The 22,614-nt window shown below is 41.6% G+C and overlaps 1 protein-coding gene across 2 annotated transcripts; it reads right to left on the reverse strand.

Annotated features, from left to right (window-relative positions):
- Positions 1-1,039: 1,039 nt before the first annotated feature.
- col1a2 (collagen, type I, alpha 2) lies at positions 1,040-19,417 on the reverse strand. Of its 2 annotated transcripts, XM_034704132.1 has the most exons (51): positions 19,215-19,417; positions 17,456-17,457; positions 16,490-16,501; positions 16,092-16,127; positions 15,625-15,708; positions 15,016-15,072; positions 14,822-14,866; positions 14,625-14,678; positions 14,413-14,466; positions 14,253-14,306; positions 14,091-14,144; positions 13,498-13,551; positions 13,312-13,356; positions 12,952-13,050; positions 12,578-12,631; positions 12,136-12,234; positions 11,404-11,448; positions 11,106-11,204; positions 10,928-10,981; positions 10,704-10,811; positions 10,560-10,613; positions 10,354-10,452; positions 10,086-10,139; positions 9,829-9,927; positions 9,671-9,724; positions 9,514-9,567; positions 9,316-9,369; positions 8,812-8,865; positions 8,673-8,717; positions 8,410-8,508; positions 8,177-8,284; positions 7,980-8,033; positions 7,828-7,881; positions 6,999-7,052; positions 6,594-6,647; positions 6,363-6,470; positions 6,174-6,227; positions 5,631-5,684; positions 5,355-5,516; positions 5,100-5,207; positions 4,742-4,849; positions 4,429-4,482; positions 4,226-4,333; positions 4,040-4,093; positions 3,802-3,909; positions 3,601-3,654; positions 3,246-3,353; positions 2,857-3,103; positions 2,560-2,744; positions 2,226-2,468; positions 1,040-2,105 (listed from the first exon to the last, which is right to left on the reverse strand). In XM_034704132.1, exons 1-51 carry the CDS (start codon positions 19,282-19,284, stop codon positions 1,959-1,961), a joined length of 4,071 nt encoding a protein of 1,356 aa, XP_034560023.1. In that variant the 5' UTR covers positions 19,285-19,417; the 3' UTR covers positions 1,040-1,958. The 2 variants fall into 2 exon arrangements, with proteins under 2 accessions (XP_034560023.1, XP_034560025.1); XM_034704134.1 differs by lacking the exon at positions 16,490-16,501.
- Between the last annotated feature and the right edge of the window lie 3,197 nt (positions 19,418-22,614).

Below are 22,614 nucleotides of genomic sequence, written 5' to 3' on the forward strand. Positions count from 1 at the left end.
TATACCTCTTATTGAACATCTTTGCAGTACTTTTTTTTTTTTCAAAGGCTTTAAAACTTGTTCCTGAAGAGTGCTGTTTAATGTCTGATCTGACTCCTACCATTAGCCAGGAAAAAGTGACTTATAGAATTAGCCAGTGTTGTCTCTGATGGTCTTGTGTGCTTTTGTAGGTCATGAAGAGATATTTCTATTAATTGCACTCTATTTCATAACCAATTAAAACTCCTCACAGGGGCTTTACTAGTTGAGAAAATGCACCTAAATGTCCAACACCATGCCATTTTGATGTAAAGTACCCACCACATGATGCGTTTGCAGGCTAATATCTGTGTAGTTAAAGGTCCAACCAGTGTTTAAATATATATAATTATATAAATAGTGACACAAATACAAATTCTGTAGGCCCATGGATCCTAGACATAGCCATGAACTGATGTTTCTAAGTTATTTGTTTAGTTAATCAGTCTATGTGACTGCCCAGGGTTAAATATTTTGTACTTTTAAAAAGCCACATTGCCCTCTAGTGGTTATAGAAAAACTACTACTTCATAATTTTTTCTATTTCTTTTTAGAGAGTAAGCATATCCCAGTTCCCTCAACACACTAAAATCATATTGATTCTTAGCCTCTGACAAAGTTGTCGTCAAGTTAGGAATGCCATGTTGAATTTAAAAACTGACATTTTGTGTGTATGTATCACTGTAATTCAAGCCTTGATCCAAACACAGAAATTTATTTGGATGCAAAAGCTGTATTAGGCAATGAAAAAGCAACATCAGAGGATGCATATTTACAAGAAACAAAGCACTTTAGTAATCACACATTGGCATGGACAGTGTCAACAGCAATTTACTGTACATTAAAATCGGATGTACTGTGAAAAGCAAGAAAAGGGGGGGGTTGGAAAATGAGGATGTTGCTGTGCTTCCACAAAAGGAAGATGTTTAAGTCAGTGAGGATGTCAGCCAAACTAGAACCAAAATACAGTGACACAGCTTCAATGGTGTCATTAAAACATGAAAGCACTTAAGTCACTGAGTAGTGTGTTTTAGGACATTGGACATGCTTTATTTCAGAACTTTTCACAATTTATTTAAACATCTCACATATACAAAATAGGTACAATAGACTTTGTGGTGTCATTTTTTGAGAGAAAGAGAGAGGCCGCTGTAAAAACCATTCAGAATTGGATGAAATATGTGCTGTCAGTATGAACACTTGCTGTGAGGGGGAAGAGTAAAAAAGCCTGAACAAAAAACCAAAACAAAGAAAAAAAGAACTTCTAGACAAAAAAGTAACAAAATAAAATAAAACCAAACAAAAACCAGACATCAGATTTAGGAACATTCCACCTGCTTAAAGTGGGGGAATATCAGGGGACCAAAGCAAGACTCCTCAAAGGACAATACAAAGTAATACAGTAAAGAGTGGTTTGCTCCACAGCTGCATATTAGCACCATAGATCTCTGCTTCAAGTAACTGAGCACCTTCCGATACAGGACAAAGCTTGAAGCATCAAAGTCTGAACATCTCTGTTGCGGACCCAGGTTGTGTCAATAGTATTTTCTTTAGGTACAGGCATGAGGTAGTTTAAACCTTTTTTTCATGGAAATTGTGGTTTTAAACCTCCTCTTTGGAAGATATACAAAGACCACAAAAGTGATGCATACTTTCAGCGTTTTTATTACACTTCTTTTATTTTTTACAAAAGGATGACATGATGTCCCACAACAAGGTGTTTTCCCGCGTCCCTTTGGGTTGCTGTATTAATTTGCATTGCACAAATGCTCCGTTCAGTCCGTTTAGTCCTCTCAGATAGTTGCCCATCTTAAGCAAGTGGATGCGCAGAGTGAAATCAGCATTCAGTATAAAAAAAAAAACAACACAGAAAGAAGGGCAGAGATTTTGTTTTTTTCGTTCTTTCTCTCTTTTTTGGTGTTAATTTATCATGAGTCTATTTATTTGAAACAGACTGGGCCAATGTCCAAACCAAACTCCTGATCAGCTCCACCAATGTCCAAAGGTGCAATGTCGAGGATGGGCAGGCGAGATGGTTTATTCGTTCTGTATTCGATCACTGTCTTGCTCCACTCACCAGTGTGTCTCTGCAAGGTGTTGGGGAAGAAAAGGAGATTGTGTTTTAGAATTGTGTTCAAATGATACATAGCTGCAAACTAGCTCGGCAACAAAACGAGCAGAAACTAAAGAGGTTAAGAGGTACTCACAGTGCAGCCATCCTCCAGCACGGAGAAGGTAAAGCGGCTGTTGCCCTCTGCCCTCAGTTCCACATCGTTGGAGCCCTGGAGCACCACAGCCTTCTTCAGGCTGCCGCTCTCACCGTCCATGTAGGCAACGCTGTTCTTGCAGTGGTAGGTGATGTTCTGGCTGGCCTGGTTGGACAGCAGGCGCATGAAGGCCAGCTGAGTGGCCATGCTCTGGGGACTGAGGGTCTCGTCGTTGTAGGTGAACTGCATGGAGGAGAGAGATGTTTATTTCCTGGACATGTTCTGTGTATTAACCTTTTTTGTTACAGAGTGTCAGAGATCTATAGACTCTCACCTCAGTACCACCATTGATGGTCTCTCCGAACCAGACGTGCTTCTTGCTCTCTGTGCTTCTGTACCAGTTCTTCTGTGCGATGCTCTCAGGGTGGGCGTCGATGCAGGTCTCACGGGTCTCGAAGTTGCAGAAGACCTTGATGGCGTCATTGATGCATCCCTGGTTGGGGTCGATCCAGTAGAATCCTAAAAGGCATGAAAACCAGAGTCAGACTGATGGAAGGGGAATAGTAATCTTCACTGTCTCTAAAAACATGTTAACTCCAATATTTGTGCTTTTAGATTAAAGTGTTCTTACCACTGCTCCACTCTGGGTGGCTGAGTCTGATGTCACGGCATGTGCGGGCAGGGTTCTTCCTGGATCCCTCAGGTGTGAGCAGGTTCTCGATCTGGGTGTTGAGGGACTTGATGGTAGCATCAACCTCGTAATCCTTGGCTCTCAGAGCAGGCTGATCAGCTCTGTACTCATCGTATCCACCAGAGACGTCATATCCGCCACCAGAGGGGCCGGCAGGTCCGGGCAGACCAGGAGCTCCAGGAGGACCCTGGTGTAGATAAGAGAGTGGATTAATTATCAGAGTAGCAGTGTGATCCTTAGCAGAGGATCATTTGATGACAGTGGAGCTTAGTGTCCACTTCACAAAATGACCCAATTCTGAATTGGAGTAGAAAAGAAGAGTAGCTTACAGCAGGTCCAGCGGATCCAGCGGGTCCACGAGCACCAGGAGATCCGATGGTTCCATGTCCACCAGATCTGCCGTCCTTGCCAGGAGGTCCGGAGGGTCCAGCAGGTCCCTGAAGAAGAGATTATCACATGGTCAAACATTCATCCTTTTAGGGAAACCTTGCCTCACATGTGATTGTTTATCAACAATAATCTGTCTGAGTCTGATCCTTCAGAGATCATAAGAAGAACAATACACAGGAAGTTCTAGATGCTCTGTGACCTTTAGATATGTTCTCAGGTACATGAGCACTTTAAAGCGTTTGATTTGGGACATAGTAGCTCATTTAATACAGGAGTTTGGAGATCTTTACTCACTCTGGGTCCAGAAGGTCCGTTGGCTCCAGCAGGTCCAGAGTCACCAGAAGGTCCCTGAATGAGGAGAAATGCATCACCATGAATTTTAAGGCCCTCCATGTATGCTTTGATGACATCATGGTGCCAGTGCTAAGCCTGTGTGTCATGTACAGATGATCAGATAGAGCTGTATGTTTATTTATTTTGTGTGCCACTACTCACAGAAGGTCCAGGCATTCCCTGGAGACCAGGGTGTCCACGCAGACCCTTCATGCCTCTGTCTCCCTTGTCTCCACCAACTCCCTTCTCACCACGGGGTCCAGCAGGTCCCTAAGACGCAGACACACAAACACACAGTAAAAACATCATATAGCTAGACTAGGACACAATATTCTGCTGACACTGATGTACTCTCTCAACATGCTATGTCTGTAAGTATACATAAGCTTATTGTACTTACAGCACCACCTCTAGCTCCAGCGGGGCCAACAGATCCAGTTGCGCCTCCAGGACCCTATAGAGGAGGAAAGACAAGAACAGAAAGATCCATGTGTGAAGCATGCACACAGTTGTGTATGTAGCCTCTGGGAAATGTGATCAAGTGATGATTTAAGGTATCTGTAAGCAGCGTCATGTTATCACATACACCCTCTCCACGGTTTCCAGGTCTGCCGGCAGCTCCAGCGGGTCCAGCGGGTCCGGGGGAACCAGAAAGTCCGCTGGAACCAGCAGGTCCGGGCTCACCACGGTCTCCCTAATCATGGTGAGAACATGAGTCAGATTACAGTCAAAGTTCATGTGTGATTATTCTGTATATAACATGCTTTAAGGTGTGAGAATGGGGGTCACCTTGAATCCAGAAATTCCAGGACGACCAGGGGGTCCATCGTTACCAGGGTTACCCTGAAGACAGCAGAGAGTATTACAGCTTCAACTTTCAGGTAAACCTTCGTATGAAGTTATTACTTCAGTTGGCTTTGAGTCTCGATAAGTCTTTGAATTAGCTGCTGTTTTAAACATTTACCAAGTAGTACAGAGAGCATACTTCCTGGTTTACTTCACAAACAATGACCAAACTTTGAATGTGAGGATTTTCTCTCCATACTTGATCACAAGCCTCTATCAAGATGTCATTGAATTAATCTGCCTTTTCAATCCTTACCTCACGTCCAGCCTCTCCCTGGGGTCCGGTCATACCGGGCAGGCCAATGTTTCCAGGGGGACCACGAGCTCCAGGGGGACCTGCAGGTCCGACTCTACCAGGCTCACCCTGTGAGGGGAAGCAGAGAAATCACTGAGTCAGATATGTTTAACAGCTTCACACTGTACACTGAAGAACCTTTGCTTTAGTTACTTAATTCACACTTCTGTTTTGTGTTCAGGTTGTGTCTTCATTTAAATGCTAAAATGTAAATGCTTGCATATGTTCTGAATAGCTTAATGATGTTGATTAGACAGAGTCATAAACAAGGTTCTCTGTTTTTCTTCTAAGGGTTCTTTGAGCATTCATTTGCACTTACAGCACCACCAGCACCACCAGGAGAACCACGGTCTCCTCTAGAACCAGGCAGACCACCGCCTCCAAGAAGACCAACGGGACCACCGGTTCCAGCAGTACCAGTAGGACCCTAAACACAAGCACAGAGACGTATTAATGCTTTATTGTGAATATACGAACCACAATGAAGATAAAAGCTCAAATGTATATGCTTATCCAACTGTTGATTGAACAACCAGACATCTTAAAGGTCTGGAGACAAAGATGCATGACTTACAGGGGGTCCAGACTCTCCAGAGGGTCCCCTCTCTCCAGCCAGACCAGCAGGTCCAGCCATACCCTGCTCTCCAGGTGGACCAGCGGGACCAGAATCTCCACGACCACCACGAGGACCATCCTTACCAGCGGGACCAGCAGCACCAGGGGGGCCGACAATACCCTGTGAGAGGAGAAGGAGGAAAAGTGGGTTAAGGTCAAATATGTGTGGGTATATGTAAGTGTGTGTGTATGTAAATGTGCTCACTTATGATTGTAATAGAGAATTAATACTCACAGCGGGACCAGCAGCACCAGCTCTGCCAGCAGCACCAGGGAAACCAGTCAGACCCTGAAATTAGAAACACACACAGTCACAGGTTAAATGGTGTATCAGGAAGAAGTAGTGTTATCAGTATGTGGAAAACTAAGGGAGTGCAAGATGAAATTTGAGGCTAGATGGTTCTATTTTGTGACCATTGGTTAAAGATGGAAAATTAGAATCAAAATAAAGACTGAATAAAAACATTTTTGCACCCCTGAAATTCTAACATTTCAAAATAATGACTTTGTGGCTGCGAGGTAAGGTTTGACTCTGTTTTGTTCTCATAAGAAAACCCAATCTATGAGTATGATGCTCATGCTCCAGATAAAGCTTCATGGTTCTTTGTGTAAAATTTAGATTCACTCGAAATATCAGAATTTTATGTTAATGTCCAGGCATCTCTGGCCACCTTTTTACATGATTTGTGTTCATGTGATATTTTATGACTTCTGCATGTTTATAGATGTAATAGGTGAAAGCAGGAGGGATTTTTTTTTATTAAGTTTTAGCACTCACAGTTGAGCCGCCATCTCCACGAGCACCAGCAGGGCCGGCACCGCCAGCAGGACCCTAGATACACAGAAGAAAAGAGATCAGACACAAGCCATACATCTTAACATGACATTTATCTGGGGTTTTTAATCAATAATATGTCAGATTTGTCAAATAGCATGTGTGTATGTTTTTAGTGGATGTGGTACTGACAGCAGGTCCAGACTGTCCAGCAGGTCCAGTGGGTCCAGCAGGGCCAACTTCTCCCTTTCCTCCTCCAGGTCCACGCTCTCCTTTGGCTCCGGGCTGACCGTCAGCGCCCTGTAAGGGAAGTAGAGAAGCAAGGTGTGGTCAACATCTGTGTAAGTATGTGTCTATTCATGTGCTGCTGCTTGGACAGGATTTATGTATGGTACACTGAAATGTGATAGATGGCTTTCTTACAGGGGGTCCAGCAAATCCAGGTGCTCCAGCAGGTCCAACCTCTCCACGCTCTCCCTGTGAACGGCAAAAAGCCAGTCAGAAACAGTGTTTGTACTGGACACAAAAGCTGTCTGTCATTAGTTGTTCACGTTTTTTTTTCCTTTACACTTTGATAGCTGGTAGCTTAATTAGATTTAAAAAAAAATGTATACTAGTCTTAAATAAGCATTATGCTTCTGCCTATGCCATTTCAGTCATCACTTAACGCATCACTCCTGCTTTGTTGAAAGTGTGTGTACAGTGAAAATGGTTGTGTTATGTATGATGTGTGAATAACTACTACTACGACTACTACTACTTAATTTGGCATTAATCTGATATTTATTACAAAAGCTGATTTCAAGGAAGTCAGGCAAAGGTACTCACAGAGGGTCCACGGGCTCCAGCAGGTCCAGAAGGTCCGAAGGAACCGCTCTCACCCTGTAGGAAAGAACAGTGAGCATTACATTAGCTTAGCATCGGTTTATATACATTTATAAATCCATAGACATTTGGATTGTGTTACAGCATTAATCTAAATTCACTGCAAAAGTGAAGAAGAAACTACAAAACGCTTAAAATTTTTCAACATCATTTTTTGATCATTGGCAATGCACCAAAGTTTACAATAGTGTGAATTTAATGGTGGTATTTCTGCATATTTCATCTGTCTGCTAAGGCAATGCAATAACCACATTATTTTACATCATAGTTACAAATAAAAATACATTTCTCAATATGTGTATTTGACTCATCAGATGTCTTGTTTGCTGCATTTATTATCTTCAACCAATGACATTCTCTGTTACTGTATGTTGTGGGTGAGCTGTTGTAGTTTTATAAAACAGCCATCAGGTGGCAGTGTTGAGGTTCTAGCTCTAAATATGTTCCTGCAAATGTGTTAACCTCAATTTTCTTCCTCAGAACAGTGAGAAAATATGGGACGCAGAGTCAGTTTGGTCATTAAAGATATATAGTCTGACACTGATTTTACCTAAAGACAAGTCATGACAATTTTCTATTGCATGTCTCTCATACAAGAGTCTGTCGGCCATTTTGATTATGTCAGAGGCAGCCATGTTTAGCCATTTTTAGGTTAGGTTAACCCACATCATGGGTTAACCTATGGCACAGTGTGTGTTCAAAACATCTTCATTCTTATGTTTTTCACCGTTATTTGTGTTGTGATACAGTAATGTCCATATCACCTACATACCTTATCACCGTTGGCTCCAGTGGGTCCGGGAGGTCCAGAAGGTCCTTGCAGACCCTGAAAAGAGAGAGAGGAGGACACTTAGACCTGGTGTATACACTCAGGGAAAACAGCGCAAGGCTACGGTGCTTTGTATCAAGAAGAGTTTTACTTACACGAGAACCATCTCTGCCAGCATTGCCTTCAGGTCCTCTGTGTCCAGCCTCTCCCTGTAGGAGACAGAGAGGAGGAGGAGGGAAGTTGGAAATGCACAGTGAATGAAAGAGAATAAATGCATTTTCATCACAAAAAAAAGTTATCCTTAAGGTGAAAAAATTGCTGTATTTGGAAGTTTCAGAGATGTTGATCTTACCTTCTCTCCCTTGCCTCCAGGGGGTCCAGCAGCTCCACGCTCACCAGGCATGCCACCAGGTCCCTGATGTCCAGCAGCACCAACAGCTCCAACAGAACCAGGCTCTCCCTGAAAACACACAGGTCAATTTTGAAGCAACACACATGCTTCAGTATGACATTTTGCAGCACAACATTTTCTACTATAAACTTTACAGCTATCATTGTTTGGGCACACTAATGCCATCATCTTACCTTTCCACCATCAGTTCCGGGGGCTCCAGCAGGTCCACGGGCTCCCATGGTTCCCTGAGGGCCAGTAGCTCCAGCAGCACCAGGGTTTCCACGCTCTCCCTGAAGAAACACACAGAGGTCATCAGGGTTTTTTAGTTTCCCTTAGCATGTTTGTTGAATACAAAATAATGCGAACGAAGTACAGCAACTATGCCACAGACTATCTGTTTGGAAGAATTGTACTTTAATGCATGTGTGCTGAAATCAAAGGTAAGTGAACTCACCTTAGCACCAGCAGGTCCAGACACTCCCTGGTCTCCTGGGATACCCTACAGAGACAAACATGTTGGGTTAGAGGTGAACTTCTTATTCCACTATATCTATGATTTGATTGACTTTGATGAAAGTGTGTGTATAACTTACTCTGTCTCCGGCTTTGCCAGCCTCTCCAGCACCTCCAGCGGGGCCAGGCAGACCCTGAAAGTATCAAAACACAACATTAGTACCAGTGCGGTAACAATGCTATCTTAGAACTATACTTTGACTGTAAATGTCAATAACCAATCAGAAAATTGGCTTGAAGGGCAGTTAAACAAGTGAATATTATTTAAAACAAGGATTAAGGAACATGTGATGAGTGTATGCACACACCTCAATGCTAATTCTAGTAACTTATTGTTTCTTGTCATTTCTGATTAGTTTTGAAAGTTCTTTGTATAAAACTATTTTGATGATATCTTGGTCTAGGGCTTGCTTAGAAAAGAGATTTCACTGGGAATTTTCTGGGTAAAATAAAGGTTATAAAGTGACAGAAAAATATATTTTCCACAGGAGCAACAAGTGCATAATGTAAAACTAAAAGTTGAAGATTCCTTCATGAGATTGCTGTAAGTTGTTTGTTTATATAGTAAAATAATGGATTCAAACCTGGAAGCCAGGAGCTCCGGAAGGTCCCTGCTCTCCCTTCTCACCAGGACCACCCTGCAGGGAGAAAAAAAGGAAGACAAGTGTTCAGTATAGCTTACGTACAGTTATAGTAAAGGAAGCGCATAGAAAAGTTTGTTGAATAAAGGATAAAACTAGCATAAAATGATGGTGATTTGAATGCTAAATAAGAATACTTACAGCAGGTCCAGAAGGTCCAGTAGCTCCATTGTTTCCATCAGGTCCAGGAGCTCCCTAAATGCACACACAGCAACATGTTAGCATGTTTTCAAAATAGCAGTGAGCTAACAAATCTGTGTTCGATCTTCTGGGTGTTATTGGTAATATCCAAACTTACTCTCAGACCAGTTGGGCCAGCAGATCCCTTGTCTCCGCCCTTGCCAGCCTCACCCTGAAAGGGGTCAAAGTTCGGTTTAGCCCAGGTTTTCACACATAAAAACAGGTTTCAGCTTCAGATGCTAATTTCTCAGATCTTAAGCTCTTATTCCTACGTACAGAAGGTCCCTTGGGTCCAGGGAAGCCAATGTTTCCAGGCTGGCCTCTGGGTCCAGTTGGGCCGGGAGGTCCACCACGGCCATCTTGTCCAGCGGGACCCTAAAGGAGGAAATAGGAAGTGACAGGAAGTCATGTTAATGGCAGTTTTAAAGCAAGTATTATCGTACTAATGCCAATGTCTTTGTCATTAAATAAAAAAATCAGGTAGAGTATTGATAGTTGATTCTATTTTGGAGTAAAACTTAAGATTAACTCACAGAAGGTCCTTCCTTTCCTGGGGGTCCAGAGCTTCCGGGGCTTCCAGGGAGACCCTGTAGAAAATAAACATTAGTTATAAGATATATTTAGTCATTAATTTTTACTGTAGCTGACCTCGTAGTACTTTTTGCTTCCATCAAAAACTACAGTTTAATTGCCAACACCTTTGCACCAACACCGCTCCAAGGTACCCTTACTGAGATGTTCCATCTTACCACCAATTCTCTATCAAGGATATATTTCATAAACTAGCAGCAAAGCACTCACCCTGAGACCAGCGGGTCCAGGCTCACCAGCGCGACCAGCATCTCCAGGGGGTCCACGAGGTCCAGCTGCACCACTGGCACCACGAGCACCAGGCATACCCTATGAGGAGACACAGGGAGGAAAGAAATGAGGTGGAAGTTTCACCTTATAAAAGAATGACTAAATGCTTTCATACTTTTTGGAATCAGATGTGTCCAAATACTTACAATAGGTCCAGTTCTTCCCTCGGATCCAGGCATTCCACGGCCACCAGGGGTACCCTAAGGAGACACACAGAATGATCAGGTGACCCATGTAACAAACCTCTGGATGTGGATGGGTTAGGGTGTAACAAAGCCCCTGGTACTCACTCTTGCTCCACGGCTACCAGAGGGTCCAGAAGCACCAAGCTCACCAGTGGGTCCTCTCTTGCCCTCCTCACCCTGAGGTCCGGGGGGTCCAGGAGGTCCAGAATTACCCTGAAGGAGGCAACAGAAAAAGTCTTAAAGCAACACTATTCACTAGTATACATGGAGGTCTTGGAAGAAGTTTGGTGCAAATTTAGACCAGGTGAAAAGGTGATGATATGACTTACAGGCTCTCCTTTGGGACCGCCATCTCCCTTCACACCCTGGACACCAGGATCTCCCTAAGAAACAAGAAACCGACCATCTATGAAAAGAGCAATCATCTGTGCGAAATAGTTTATGTGTATGCATGGCAATTTTGTTTGCTGTGCTTCAAGTATGTTTTTTAGTGTGTTGTGTACTTACAGAAAGACCTCTCTGTCCAGCGGCACCCTGAGGACCCTGGGGTCCGGGTCCTCCTCTTGGTCCGGGGAAGCCAGGAGCTCCAGAAACACCAGGAGCACCCTAATAAACAGGCATAACGGACAGGTGAGAATCATTGGAGCCTTAAAGCATAACAACAAACATTGTCTTTGTCTGATTTGTCTCATTGTATACCTTTTAATCCATGTTAAGTAATATAAACACTACTTGACACACAACTAAAGGTAAATTATGCTGATGTGATCAGAAATGGCCTTAATGGTAAAACTTGAGTACTTACAGCAGGTCCCTTGGCTCCGTTCAAACCGTTATTACCAGGGTTACCCTACAGGGGGAAAACAAGAAACAAGAAACAATGGAAATATTATCAAAACAAATATTAAGCTGATTTGCAACTGTCACTAGTTACATGTTTTGAAAGACACAAACCATCACTAACAAAGTAATGGTATAACTGCTCTCAAGGCATTCAGTTAAGGTACAAATCCATCAATAGTAAGCACTGCTTCCAAAGACATGTAAGTTATTTCATCATAAGCATAACTGTGTTGAGTTGATTGGATTTTTATTTCTTAGAGATGATGCATTTTAATGTAGTTCCAATACAAGCATAAAACTGATGTCCAGACTTTAGAACTTTTGCTAATTTTCAACTCTCGTCCAAAGTTGGGCCTTCACATTTACAGTGTAACTAAATATACAGCAGTCAGTGGCTGAAACATAATGCAATGGGTACAAAGATGTAATAAAACATCTGTATTGTGACAATACATCAATTCTTGACACCAATATATATGTGTAATTCAATATACAACGAGTTAAAGAACAACTCTTGTTTTTTCTTAGCCAGCATGTAACCTGTGTTAAACATCAACATCTCTGTTTAGCTGAAGCTGAATTTCAGACACAATGTAACAGAACTAATTAAGACTCATCTAAAAAACAAACCTTAAGTAATACATTTTTTTGATTAGAATTTTTCTAGGACAGGCAAATGTGTTGGTATACTTACAGCGGGACCAACGGGGCCACCAGCGCCATTGGGACCAGGCTCTCCTCTAGCTCCCTGAGGTCCAGATGGGCCAGTAGCTCCAGCAGGTCCAATCTCTCCCTGTCAAAGACAAAATTACAGTCATGAATGAATGATACATCAAAGCTGAAATAAGTTTGTATTTTGTAAATCTATCAGGCTTAGAAGTCCAGCTGAATCCAGAACAGGTCTTAAGGATTTGTTGGTTTTATTGTTATGAGTTCAAATGTGAATTTTTTGTATGTAAATAAATGGTACAGAGTCAATGAGACCTTTGCATGTATGAGTCATTCCCTTGGGGATACAGCAAGAAATTATTGGATTAAACTATATGTGCTCCTCTGATGACCTTCAACATGAACCTCTCTGAAAGGACATGATGACATCATTAAGGAAATGCTAGAGGAAATGACATTACGCTTACCTTGGGGCCAGGACCACCGGGGAAACCTGGGGGACCAGCACTACCGAGGGGACCCTGGGTTGAAGAAAAATTGACATAACATCAGGAAACAGGTAATGTAGTTCAAAGTTCATATTAAAGTCAAAGTTTGGGATGTTGCTCTTCATATTCTACTGCATCTACTGCATATGATAAACATTTGGTGACATTACTGCTTTGTATGCTGATACTTTTCATTTAAGAGAACATAAGATAACTAATCTGCATGCTAGGATAATAGGCACAATGTTTATTTTATAGATTTATCTTGAGAAGACCTACCTTTTGCTTTCAACTCTAACAAAGTCAATTTAGTTTTATTTAACAGAAAAAGGATTTAAAGGGCTGGTACTCACAGCAGGGCCGGCAGGACCAGCATTGCCATCAGAACCACGAGCACCAGCGGGGCCAGCAGGGCCAGCACGACCTCTCTCACCAGACATACCACGAGCGCCCTACAGGGAGGATGCACAAAAACAGAGGTTATGAGAAACACTTCTTTACTGAAATGAAATAACAGCAAATACTGAATAATAACTAATACATAAATGTAGCTGTGAGGATTCATGACAACAGAAGGTGTATGACTGACTATTGCTTATATATTCAATGTGTAGGTTTATTACTGTAAGTGAGATGGACTTCCTGAGGTTTGGTATGGTTACTAATGTTCCATTTTAGCTCAAATGTGAATATTGAGATCCATAGCAACTTACAGCAAGTCCAGGACTTCCAGAAGCTCCATGTGCACCAGGCTCACCCTATAAAACGAGGAGAAGGTTGGGTTTAGTCACTTCAGGTCAAAAGTTAGTGCTTAAAATAGAACAAAGTGATTCAACATTAAAACAGATAGAATATAAACTAAAAATAAGGAACTCATATCAGGAAGGTGCTCTTCTTACCTTGGCTCCAGCGGCACCAGGCTCTCCCTTGCGTCCATCCAGACCAGTGTAGCCCTGAAATGTAGAAACAAAGAGATGTTAAAATATGTTCATATTTACCTCTTATTGCAACTAAATTATGCTACTTCAGGAACGAACAGAAAAAAAGGGATTAGGGACAAATTCAGGTCCTTGTTAGATGAATTTGATTATGAAAAGGAAGCAGCATGTGCTTAAACAAGAATACACACTACCAAGGGGACACCTGAAATCTTTAGGTATGACATACATTTTAAAGTTCACTGGAAGGTTGACATTTGGCTATGGTTTATATCGTAGACCTTACAGATGACGTTTCACTCGTCAAGTTCTACCACAAAACAGGGGATAAGAACCAAAATGGCTCTGAACGGGCTGTGTTTTACGCCTCAGGAGACAGACCTTTATGTCCATTACCACTGCCAGCATTGCAAGTGATTGGGCACATTGCTCCAAAACCTCTATGTGCACATTTCTGGAGTACCCTTCTCTATTTTTACCAGTCCAAAGTGGGATTCAGTTGAGTACTATGTATGTAATGATCAGTTCTTGGGAAGGTAAAGAACCACACTCACTCTGTGTCCCTTCATTCCTGGAAGTCCAGGTGTTCCGGGGAATCCACGAGCACCCTGCAAGTCAAAACAAGGGAAGAATTAGTAGAACAAACTGTATATTTATGCTTTAGACTCTGTCTGTTTATGTTTCATTTCCCTTGTCTTGAAGGACATTTCTCTTACCTGTGGGCCAGGGGTACCTCTGTCTCCAGGCTTACCAGGTCTGCCGTTGTTGCCCTGCGAGTCAGCACAACAAACGTTACCATATGTCTTCGTAAGTCTTTACAGAACTTCCAAAACTCTGCAATGAAAAGTGCTTATAAAACCACTAATATATACGTACATCTTCACCAGTTTTGCCAGGGGGTCCAGGGGGGCCACGAGGACCAAGGGCACCCTTGGGAAAGAAGAGCAGAATGTTTAACATCTCAAAGAGGATGCGTTAAAGAGAGATGACTTATGTTGGTAAGTCTGAACAGAAAATGATCTAAAAGGTGTTATTAAGGTTCTAGTGGTGATTTGAAGAAGTGTGGATATTTTGTGTGATGATCTTACAGTCTGTCCGGGCTCTCCGGGCTCACCAGCGTGTCCGGTGTGTCCCTGAGGTCCCTGTGGAATGATGCAAGGCACATAAATAAGTCTAGATTTTGACAATAGAGTAACAGAAAATTCTGTGGTAATAAACATGATTTATTGGTAAAGTTGCATTAAAAGCTGCATAGTGTAAATATGCAGTGGGGGCATAAACTTACAGGAGGTCCAGGAGGTCCAGAAGGGCCTCTAGAACCCATCATACCCTGAAAGGAGAAATTAGATAATCATTTATCAATACAAAAAATACAAAAATCACACGTCCTACTACAGACAGTTGTTATTTTGGTGTAAGTTAGGATGTTAAGACATGTTGATAAAAAGTGTTGTGCTGCAGAAGAAGCAGGACTCTCACCATGGGTCCAGGGCCGGGATCGGGAGCTTTTGAACCATCATACTGAGCAGCAAAGTTCTGTTGGAAAGAAAAAATAGCCAAGTCAGTAAGAATAGAAAACTTGTGAGGAAATCAAAGGACCATTTGAGGACAAAAGCACTGATCGAGTTCAAACACTTGCGAGAAGTCAGAGTTTCTAGTGGTCCAAAAGAAACAGCTATTGCCACTTTTGCTACGACACAAGTTGACATTTGCGTACCCCTAAAATCTGATTACATGTAAAATACAAGTGAGCATTCAATGTTTTCTAGGATTTATAGAATCTAATATCAACAGTAACCAAGCTGTGTGTAAGCCATGTGCTATCAGTTGGCCATGTTGTTAAATGTGTAAAGGATAAAAGTTCAAAGGTCACTGGGTCATGACATCATCAGTAAGATACCGTCATTATTGACGAGTCAATGTGCGATCATTTGGATGCACATTTAGTTGGCCTTTTTTTTAGCCATTATTGCACAATTTTGCTTCCAGTAAAGCTAAGGCTTTATTATCACAGATTTTAGACAACTTTTTCAAACGAACACTGAAAAGCGAAGCAGACTGTTGAGCAAGTAAAAATGGTGAACTTACTCCTCCGAGTCCAGGGGGACCAGGGGGGCCAGCGGGGCCAGGAATTCCAGGTTTGCCATCTCTTCCATTAGGGCCCTGAGGACCCTGTAAAAAACACAGATGATACAGTGAGTAATGCTATACATGACCGGAAATATTAATGTAGAGATTCATCAATTTAGCTGAAACACCGGTGTAACAATTATTTTATTGATGATCAAACAGGAGTGGACAAACTTGAAATAGATAGTGAGACCTAAGTAAGGTTACATTTATAACACCTATAACTTAATTACCATTCTCAAACTGCAAGGCCTATAGGCTATGTAAACAAAGAGGCGTGGCCTAAAGGGGTTAAAAGGTCTAATGACATCAACAAACAAAGTACCAAAAATTGTTTAAAATATAAACCTTCAAACACTTAAGATACATCTTTTACACAGAAATATTTGTTTGCTCAGAAGCATCAGAGTTTCACTTCAGCTTACCCTGTCACCTCGAGGTCCTTTCTCTCCTCTGAGGCCCTGCAGCGGGAAAACCACCAAGTCAGACCAAAACACAGAGCAGATGGCTGCTGTAACAACATGTCAGCTCCAACATCTTCCTCTAGTAAAGCATGCAGCTGCCTCTAATCTATGCCACATTAAACTCAAAGCAGATATGATTATTATTCAAACAACATGGTGTGTGTTCAAATCAGTAAAATGTGATGTAAACAGACTTGACTCTTACATTGAGAGCACAAGCAAGTAAAAACACATTTCAGTGATTAAATTAGTCACCATGAAGATGCCCTGTGAGTTCTTCTGATCTGAACTACACTTTTTGTGTTTGATATGCCACTGTAGGTGCAAAACAACACATAAGAACAACATTATGTGCTCACCTTGACTCTTCCCTAAATAGAAAAGAAGGTAAATAAATGTAAGATTTATTTATTCAGTCTTTTCAGGCCTGATCAAACAATCGTCAATATTTGCTTAAGCACTATCATAAATGGCATAACCTTCCAAAATAACATCACAAGGAAAAGTAAAACATGCTCGTGCAGGTAAAAGAGTTAAATTAATATACAGCAGAGCAATGTGCATGATACAAGGCATCAACTTTTGCAAAGAGATGCTTAAAGAATAAATTTGTTACAGTGTCCAAAATCCAACTCAACAATCTGGTGTTAGTCCATGGAACAAATTAAGTTCTGAAAAGTACCAGAACCAAACAAGGTGTGTAGTGCACCTTTAAAACATTACAATGCTGCTGCTGATGCTGCAAACACCAGCAGGTTAGGTGTTTAACTTTAGGCAATCTCAATAATGAGCAGATTTATTAAACAAACTCAAATCAGGATGTGTGTATTGACTGTATTTTTATAACAGAGGCCACAGGATCCCCTTTTTTTGTTTGTAGTTCAGTCTGAGCTAAAGATCTCACCCACTTGTAAACTGGTCTGAGATCAGCTTTCCTCAACCTGCATCCTAAATTCATCTGAATCAAGCAGCAGAGGAAGACTCTGATCTGACTCAGGGCCAGCTGTAAGGGGCAAACCTCCCTCTGCTCCTCAGAAAGGATCCTTTGTACCAGGCCCCATGGGTGCCTCAGAGCTGCGGTTTTAGCTTTCATTGACACAAACTTTAGCCAATGGGACCCTCACCTATTCATGGACAGGAAGGGAGAAAACTGGGAGAAATTCCTGAATGAAACTCTCTGCTATCATTGAGATCGCTCGAAAAAGTAAAGACCAACCAGCGAGAGGACTGCACATGGATTATTTCACACAGCGTTTGGAGGAAAAAAGGCAAAGTGACAAAGGTAAAGCTACAATTAAGATCTGATTTCATGCATGTGTACTAACCGCTGTTGTGTTGGAGAGATGAGGAGGAGGAAGATGGAGAAGAGGAGGGTGGGGAGAGAAGAAGGAAGACTTGATTAGAACATTACAAACAGTTAAAGAGCAAAACAGTCATCTGTGAAAGAAACAATGTAAATTCCATCTATCTGTGTTCATTTGTATCAATTTAACAGATTTCGTTTGATCAATATTAAAGTAATTGCATCACTGTGCACAACTAAGTCAAAATTCATTAATTTGGGCAATTAAATAGCACAAAATCCAAGTTTAAATCCTGTGACCTATGGTTCAAAGATTTTTGCAACTTTGACCTTTTTTGCTTTGTGCACTGCTCTGATGTCCCAAACTTCAGGCCTTACACTGTGTACAGTGCTTGGAGTCAAAACAGTCCAAACATGTTTCTGTCATCCCTCAACAATCAACCTACTTTAATTAGCTGACAATTTACCTGCTATAATAGGAGTCACAGATCACATCTAAAAGTGTAGCGAAGGACCGTCTTTACATGTTAAACATCTCCAAATGGTCTAACTCTGTAAAGAATGTGAATCTGAGAGTTCAATAGCATTCCATATAATAAGGATCAGGCTGCTAACAGGCCTGTGCAGGTACGTCATGCCCTTGGGACAGGAATACTTGGCTGGCTTCTGCAAACAAGCCAAGGCCCACGACATAACGGGAAATGTAGGCATTACATCTGTAACTGTTTTCTGGAGTCTGCTGCGATGCTGTTCATAAATACATACTCTGATTTTAAGATTTAACTTTGTGCATTTAGGTCTAGTTACCCCAAAGTCTACTTACTTAAATTAAAATTAAGTATGGAATCGCTTTATCTAATAACTGTAATAAAAACACATGGCTGATATTTGTGTTTTTGCCCTCACTTTGTTGCAGGTGTGAGCTTTTATGAACTGGAGCAGCTGGTCACAGCTGGGTTTTGGCACAGCTGGGACCTCCCCATGAACTCTAAAAACCCTGATGTCCAAACTGGACCACAAGGTGGCGCACTAAGACGTTCAAGGTGACGTGAGGGTATTTATTTCTCAGTTTAACGCACTATCAGAGTGGAAACATTTGCCTTTAAGCTTATCCTTCAAAGGACATTATACCCTTTCATTAAATCGTTGTGAGACCTAAATTCAGATTAATCAGGAAACACACTAGAAGGTTGCAACCTGAAAACGGTTATTTAGTTTGAAGAAATGTATAAATATTTAAGCAATAATGATTATTTCTAGTTAAGATTTAAGGAACAGATGTTTCTCTTTAAAGAGGAGACAGTCAAACTGATGCCAAGTTTAAGTGCGTCCTTGGCCGCCAGGGGGAGACATCGCTGTTTCCTATAGTACAGCCTCATGCCCTGGACGTCTGGATGGAACAATCTGTACAACGCCCCACTACATTTTTCATCCTTTGTCTAAAAGAAAATCTAATTCAACCTATTTTAAAAGCTTCACATGCATTGAAAGTTTAAGAAAGACTCTGAACTGACTACTTTAGAGGTCTCTTTCAAAGTGAGAAAACTTTTCTGGAGCGCAACTTCTCCCTCTCTCATAATAATTGTATCCTTGGAAAAAACGTGAAGAATCCTTTGCACGAGCTCAATCCGTTGAGTTAAATTCAGCCTTGCTTTGAGCTGTCTTCTGGTTGACCTTGATGTATGTCCCAAACAAAAGCCAAGCGAAAGATCCTCAAAGCAGTGAGACCCGAGAAAGAAAAAAATATCCATCACAGAAAAAGAGCAGATATTCAAACTTACATTGGCATGATGCTAGTAATGAAGTTACTGCAAGCAGCAACAGAATCCGAGTATCCACAAAGCTGAGCATGTCTACACAGACATGCAGACTCCTTGTGCTGCTGAGCCCCTGTTTTTTAAACCACCTTTAAGCAGGCATACAGTTGTGGTGACACGAGTAACTCCAAACTGAGCACAAACCTGCTGCCGTGATGCTAGAATAATAAAGTTCTATCAGGCCTATTTATATGGCAGGAGGATCCCTGGTCTGCGTGTCAAAAGTCAGCCCCCCGGCCAATCAGAGCAGAGAAACCCAATCTGACTCCCATCCCTCTCCAGCTCACACTCAGTCATGTGGTGCTGCATCTCCCAGCCTCCTCTCTACAAGAAAGCGTTTGGCAAAGCTTTGGCGCTGATGACGAGTGCAACGTTTTAATTAGATCCATTCTTTTTGAGGACGTGGACAGCGTCGAGGTTTAAAAGGGAGAAGAAGGCCTAAGTTTTTTCCCCTTCTTTTACGGGTCGCAGTGAATCCGAAATGTTAGTGCCGAGGTTCGGACGCCTGGCATTGATCTTTACGCGCAGTTTGTGCGTAAATGCGCCTGTTTTGGATGGTGTCGGTAGGCATCAGCTGGTACCGAAAGGGCCAAAGTCAACGCAACTTTTTCGGATTTTTATAGGGATACATAATTTATAGAAAGCACGTAGGACGATTAATCTAATCGTTGGAGATTACTTGGATTTGAGCGTTAGTGCGCCACTTTTACGCACGGGTCTCAGAGCATTTTTCATTTTTTTTATTTTATCCATGTGTCTCTTGCTTTGGAAAGCATTCCTCGCAACATTTCTTTTTTTATTCAGTGTACAGCAACCCTTAACCACGAATATCCCCCATGCAACCAAGCTGTTTCTGTGTCATATGTCATTGTTTCATACAGATGCTAGACGCACCAAGCATTCCCTGAAAGATCCACTCTGTCAACATAAACAAAATATGTGTCTGTCCCCAAATCTGGAACCAATCCATATATTTATGTTACTGATTTCTTTATATTATTAGAAGTTTAAGGAATAGATAACTGATGCCTTTACTCAGCATAATCAGTGGAATGCAGTGCTTCACGTAGGACACACATTGCTGGAGCTTCAGTCTGACAAAAGACAGGTGTGAATGAAGGATCCAGTTTCAGCTTCTCTCTCTGCAGCTCTCTTACTCTCTCTTTCTCACTGAACACTCGTACCTGCCCACATGACCAGACATGTCATCTCCCCCACTACCACTCCAGCAACTCTCATCCTGGCCCTTATACTGACTAATATAACACACACATGCACACACTGCTAAAGTGAGTAAGAGGACAGAAACACATGTTCTTTGATAATGTGAATAGTGATGCACCCAACGTTTGGATGCTTCCCTTTTCACCTAATTAACAGAAAACATTTTGGACCAATACAGTCGTAGGATGTCTTACTGCAGCGGGGTGCAGTTTAAGCCTGAAAGCCATTTCCTATTATACACCTTAAAGACCGATATCCAATACAGAAATTACTTTCCAATTGTCATTGTAGCTCAAATTTCTAAGACATGCTCATTACCCTTTCAACTATTATTGTCTTTGGATGGGTTCAATAAACACAAGAAACGGAGGAAAATAAAGGAACAGGATCTTTACTTCAATTCTTAACCAGAAGTGTATTGACATTTCATTTCTCCTTTACATTTAACCCAAATCCTGATGATAAAAACTTTACTTCAAAATTACTTAATCTTCTTTTAAGTAATCTAAAGCTCTAAGTTGCATCATTATATCAATATGTGTTCTGGTAGTCACTATTTAAGCAACTATAAAAAAGTACAGAGGCAATAAGGGTTCCACAACACTTCATTGATCTCTCTTAAGTAGCTGCACAGCTTAGCTTTGCCTCCTGCACTGTCAACAGTCCCTCACCTCCCGTCTGTGACAGAAAAAAAGCAATAGTTGGGGCACTCCCAAAAATTTCACCTCAGCTCTTCCCTGGGTCAACCCCAAAAGATAGAAAGGCAGAGAAAAAAAAGAGAAGGGGGAAGGAGGAGGAGGGGCGAGTGAGATGAAATGTGTTTTAAAGATGGCAGAGCTCCCGCTCTCTGCACAGTTACATTCTCATGTTTGTGGACGAGCTGCAGCACCAGACAGGCGGCAGGGGAAATCAAAGATGGCTGCAAAGCTCCACATCATCAGACTTTTCTCTCCTGATTTGAACACATGAAACAGATAATTATGTTCAATCCAAGGGAATATGTAATCTTTTCAACATTGTTAGACACAGTTCTCTTTTTTGTACATTCATCAGATGATTATAAAGAGTGAAAAATTCAATTCAACCGTGAAAGTTGGGGTTCAATAAAATGAAAGCACCTCTTTAACTTGATTTTTCAAGCTCAAGAGCCTTTGCTGCTATCTATATGATAATATTCAACCAACAGCTATCTGTGAAGGATTTATTTGACATTTCCAGAGCGCCAAGCCTCTTTTCCCTTAGAATGCAGGGGTGTCCTCTGGGTTGAGAAGTTTACTACTGAGACCAGATAGACAGTTAAGGTGTGTGCAAACTCCAGATGTAGATCTGCTGCTTGATAAAGTGACAGCACTTTTGGAGCTGCAGCTTCTTGCAAAAGAACTGCTGCTTCAGGTCAGGTACCAAAAATTACGCTATAGAAATAAATTATCTCTTACAATTTAACTCAAAGCTCAAATATGATGAGTATAGATACATTATGCTTTTATACACAAAATCAAATCTTATATATTAGCCATATCATATTTAGTCAATCTTTTCACTTGTACATTATTTTCTTTCGGCCATTTTGGATGAAAAATCTCGCCCTTCTTCTTCTGTCTCCCACAGTTCTGCCAGCTGGGCCTGCAGACGGATTCCTCCAGATGTGCTGCGCTCCGATTGGCTGCCTGAGTAGTTTCACTGGTCTCAGTCACTGAGTCTCATATTTCCCTTCTGATGCAGAAGAAAGAGCTAAGGATTACAGGAGGAGCAGATTCTCTCATGTCAGGGGAGGCTGTCCACCTGTCAGCCAGCTGGTAAGAAGAAAGGAGCACAAACTAGAGAAATAAGGAGGAAAGATTTGATCAACTGCTGTATGCCTGGATGGAAATGTATGACTATTGCAACTATGTTAGAGGACTCTCACTGTATCTCTGGTGTAATGGTTCAGAGAAATATCAAATTGCAAAGTGCAAGGCAGGAGAATCATCTCTGAATGTTAGTAATTAGGATTTAAATCACATTAATGTGATGCATTCAGATTTGATAAATTCTGTTTTTTTTAAAGCCTCTTGGAATACTGGTGTGAAATAATAAAAATGCACACTTAAAACTGAGGTTGAGAGTCTCATCAAGCACCCACACATGTCCGTCTAAAAGG

The sequence above is a fragment of the Notolabrus celidotus genome, chromosome 16 (assembly GCF_009762535.1).
Source record: "Notolabrus celidotus isolate fNotCel1 chromosome 16, fNotCel1.pri, whole genome shotgun sequence".
NCBI lineage: Eukaryota > Metazoa > Chordata > Actinopteri > Labriformes > Labridae > Notolabrus > Notolabrus celidotus.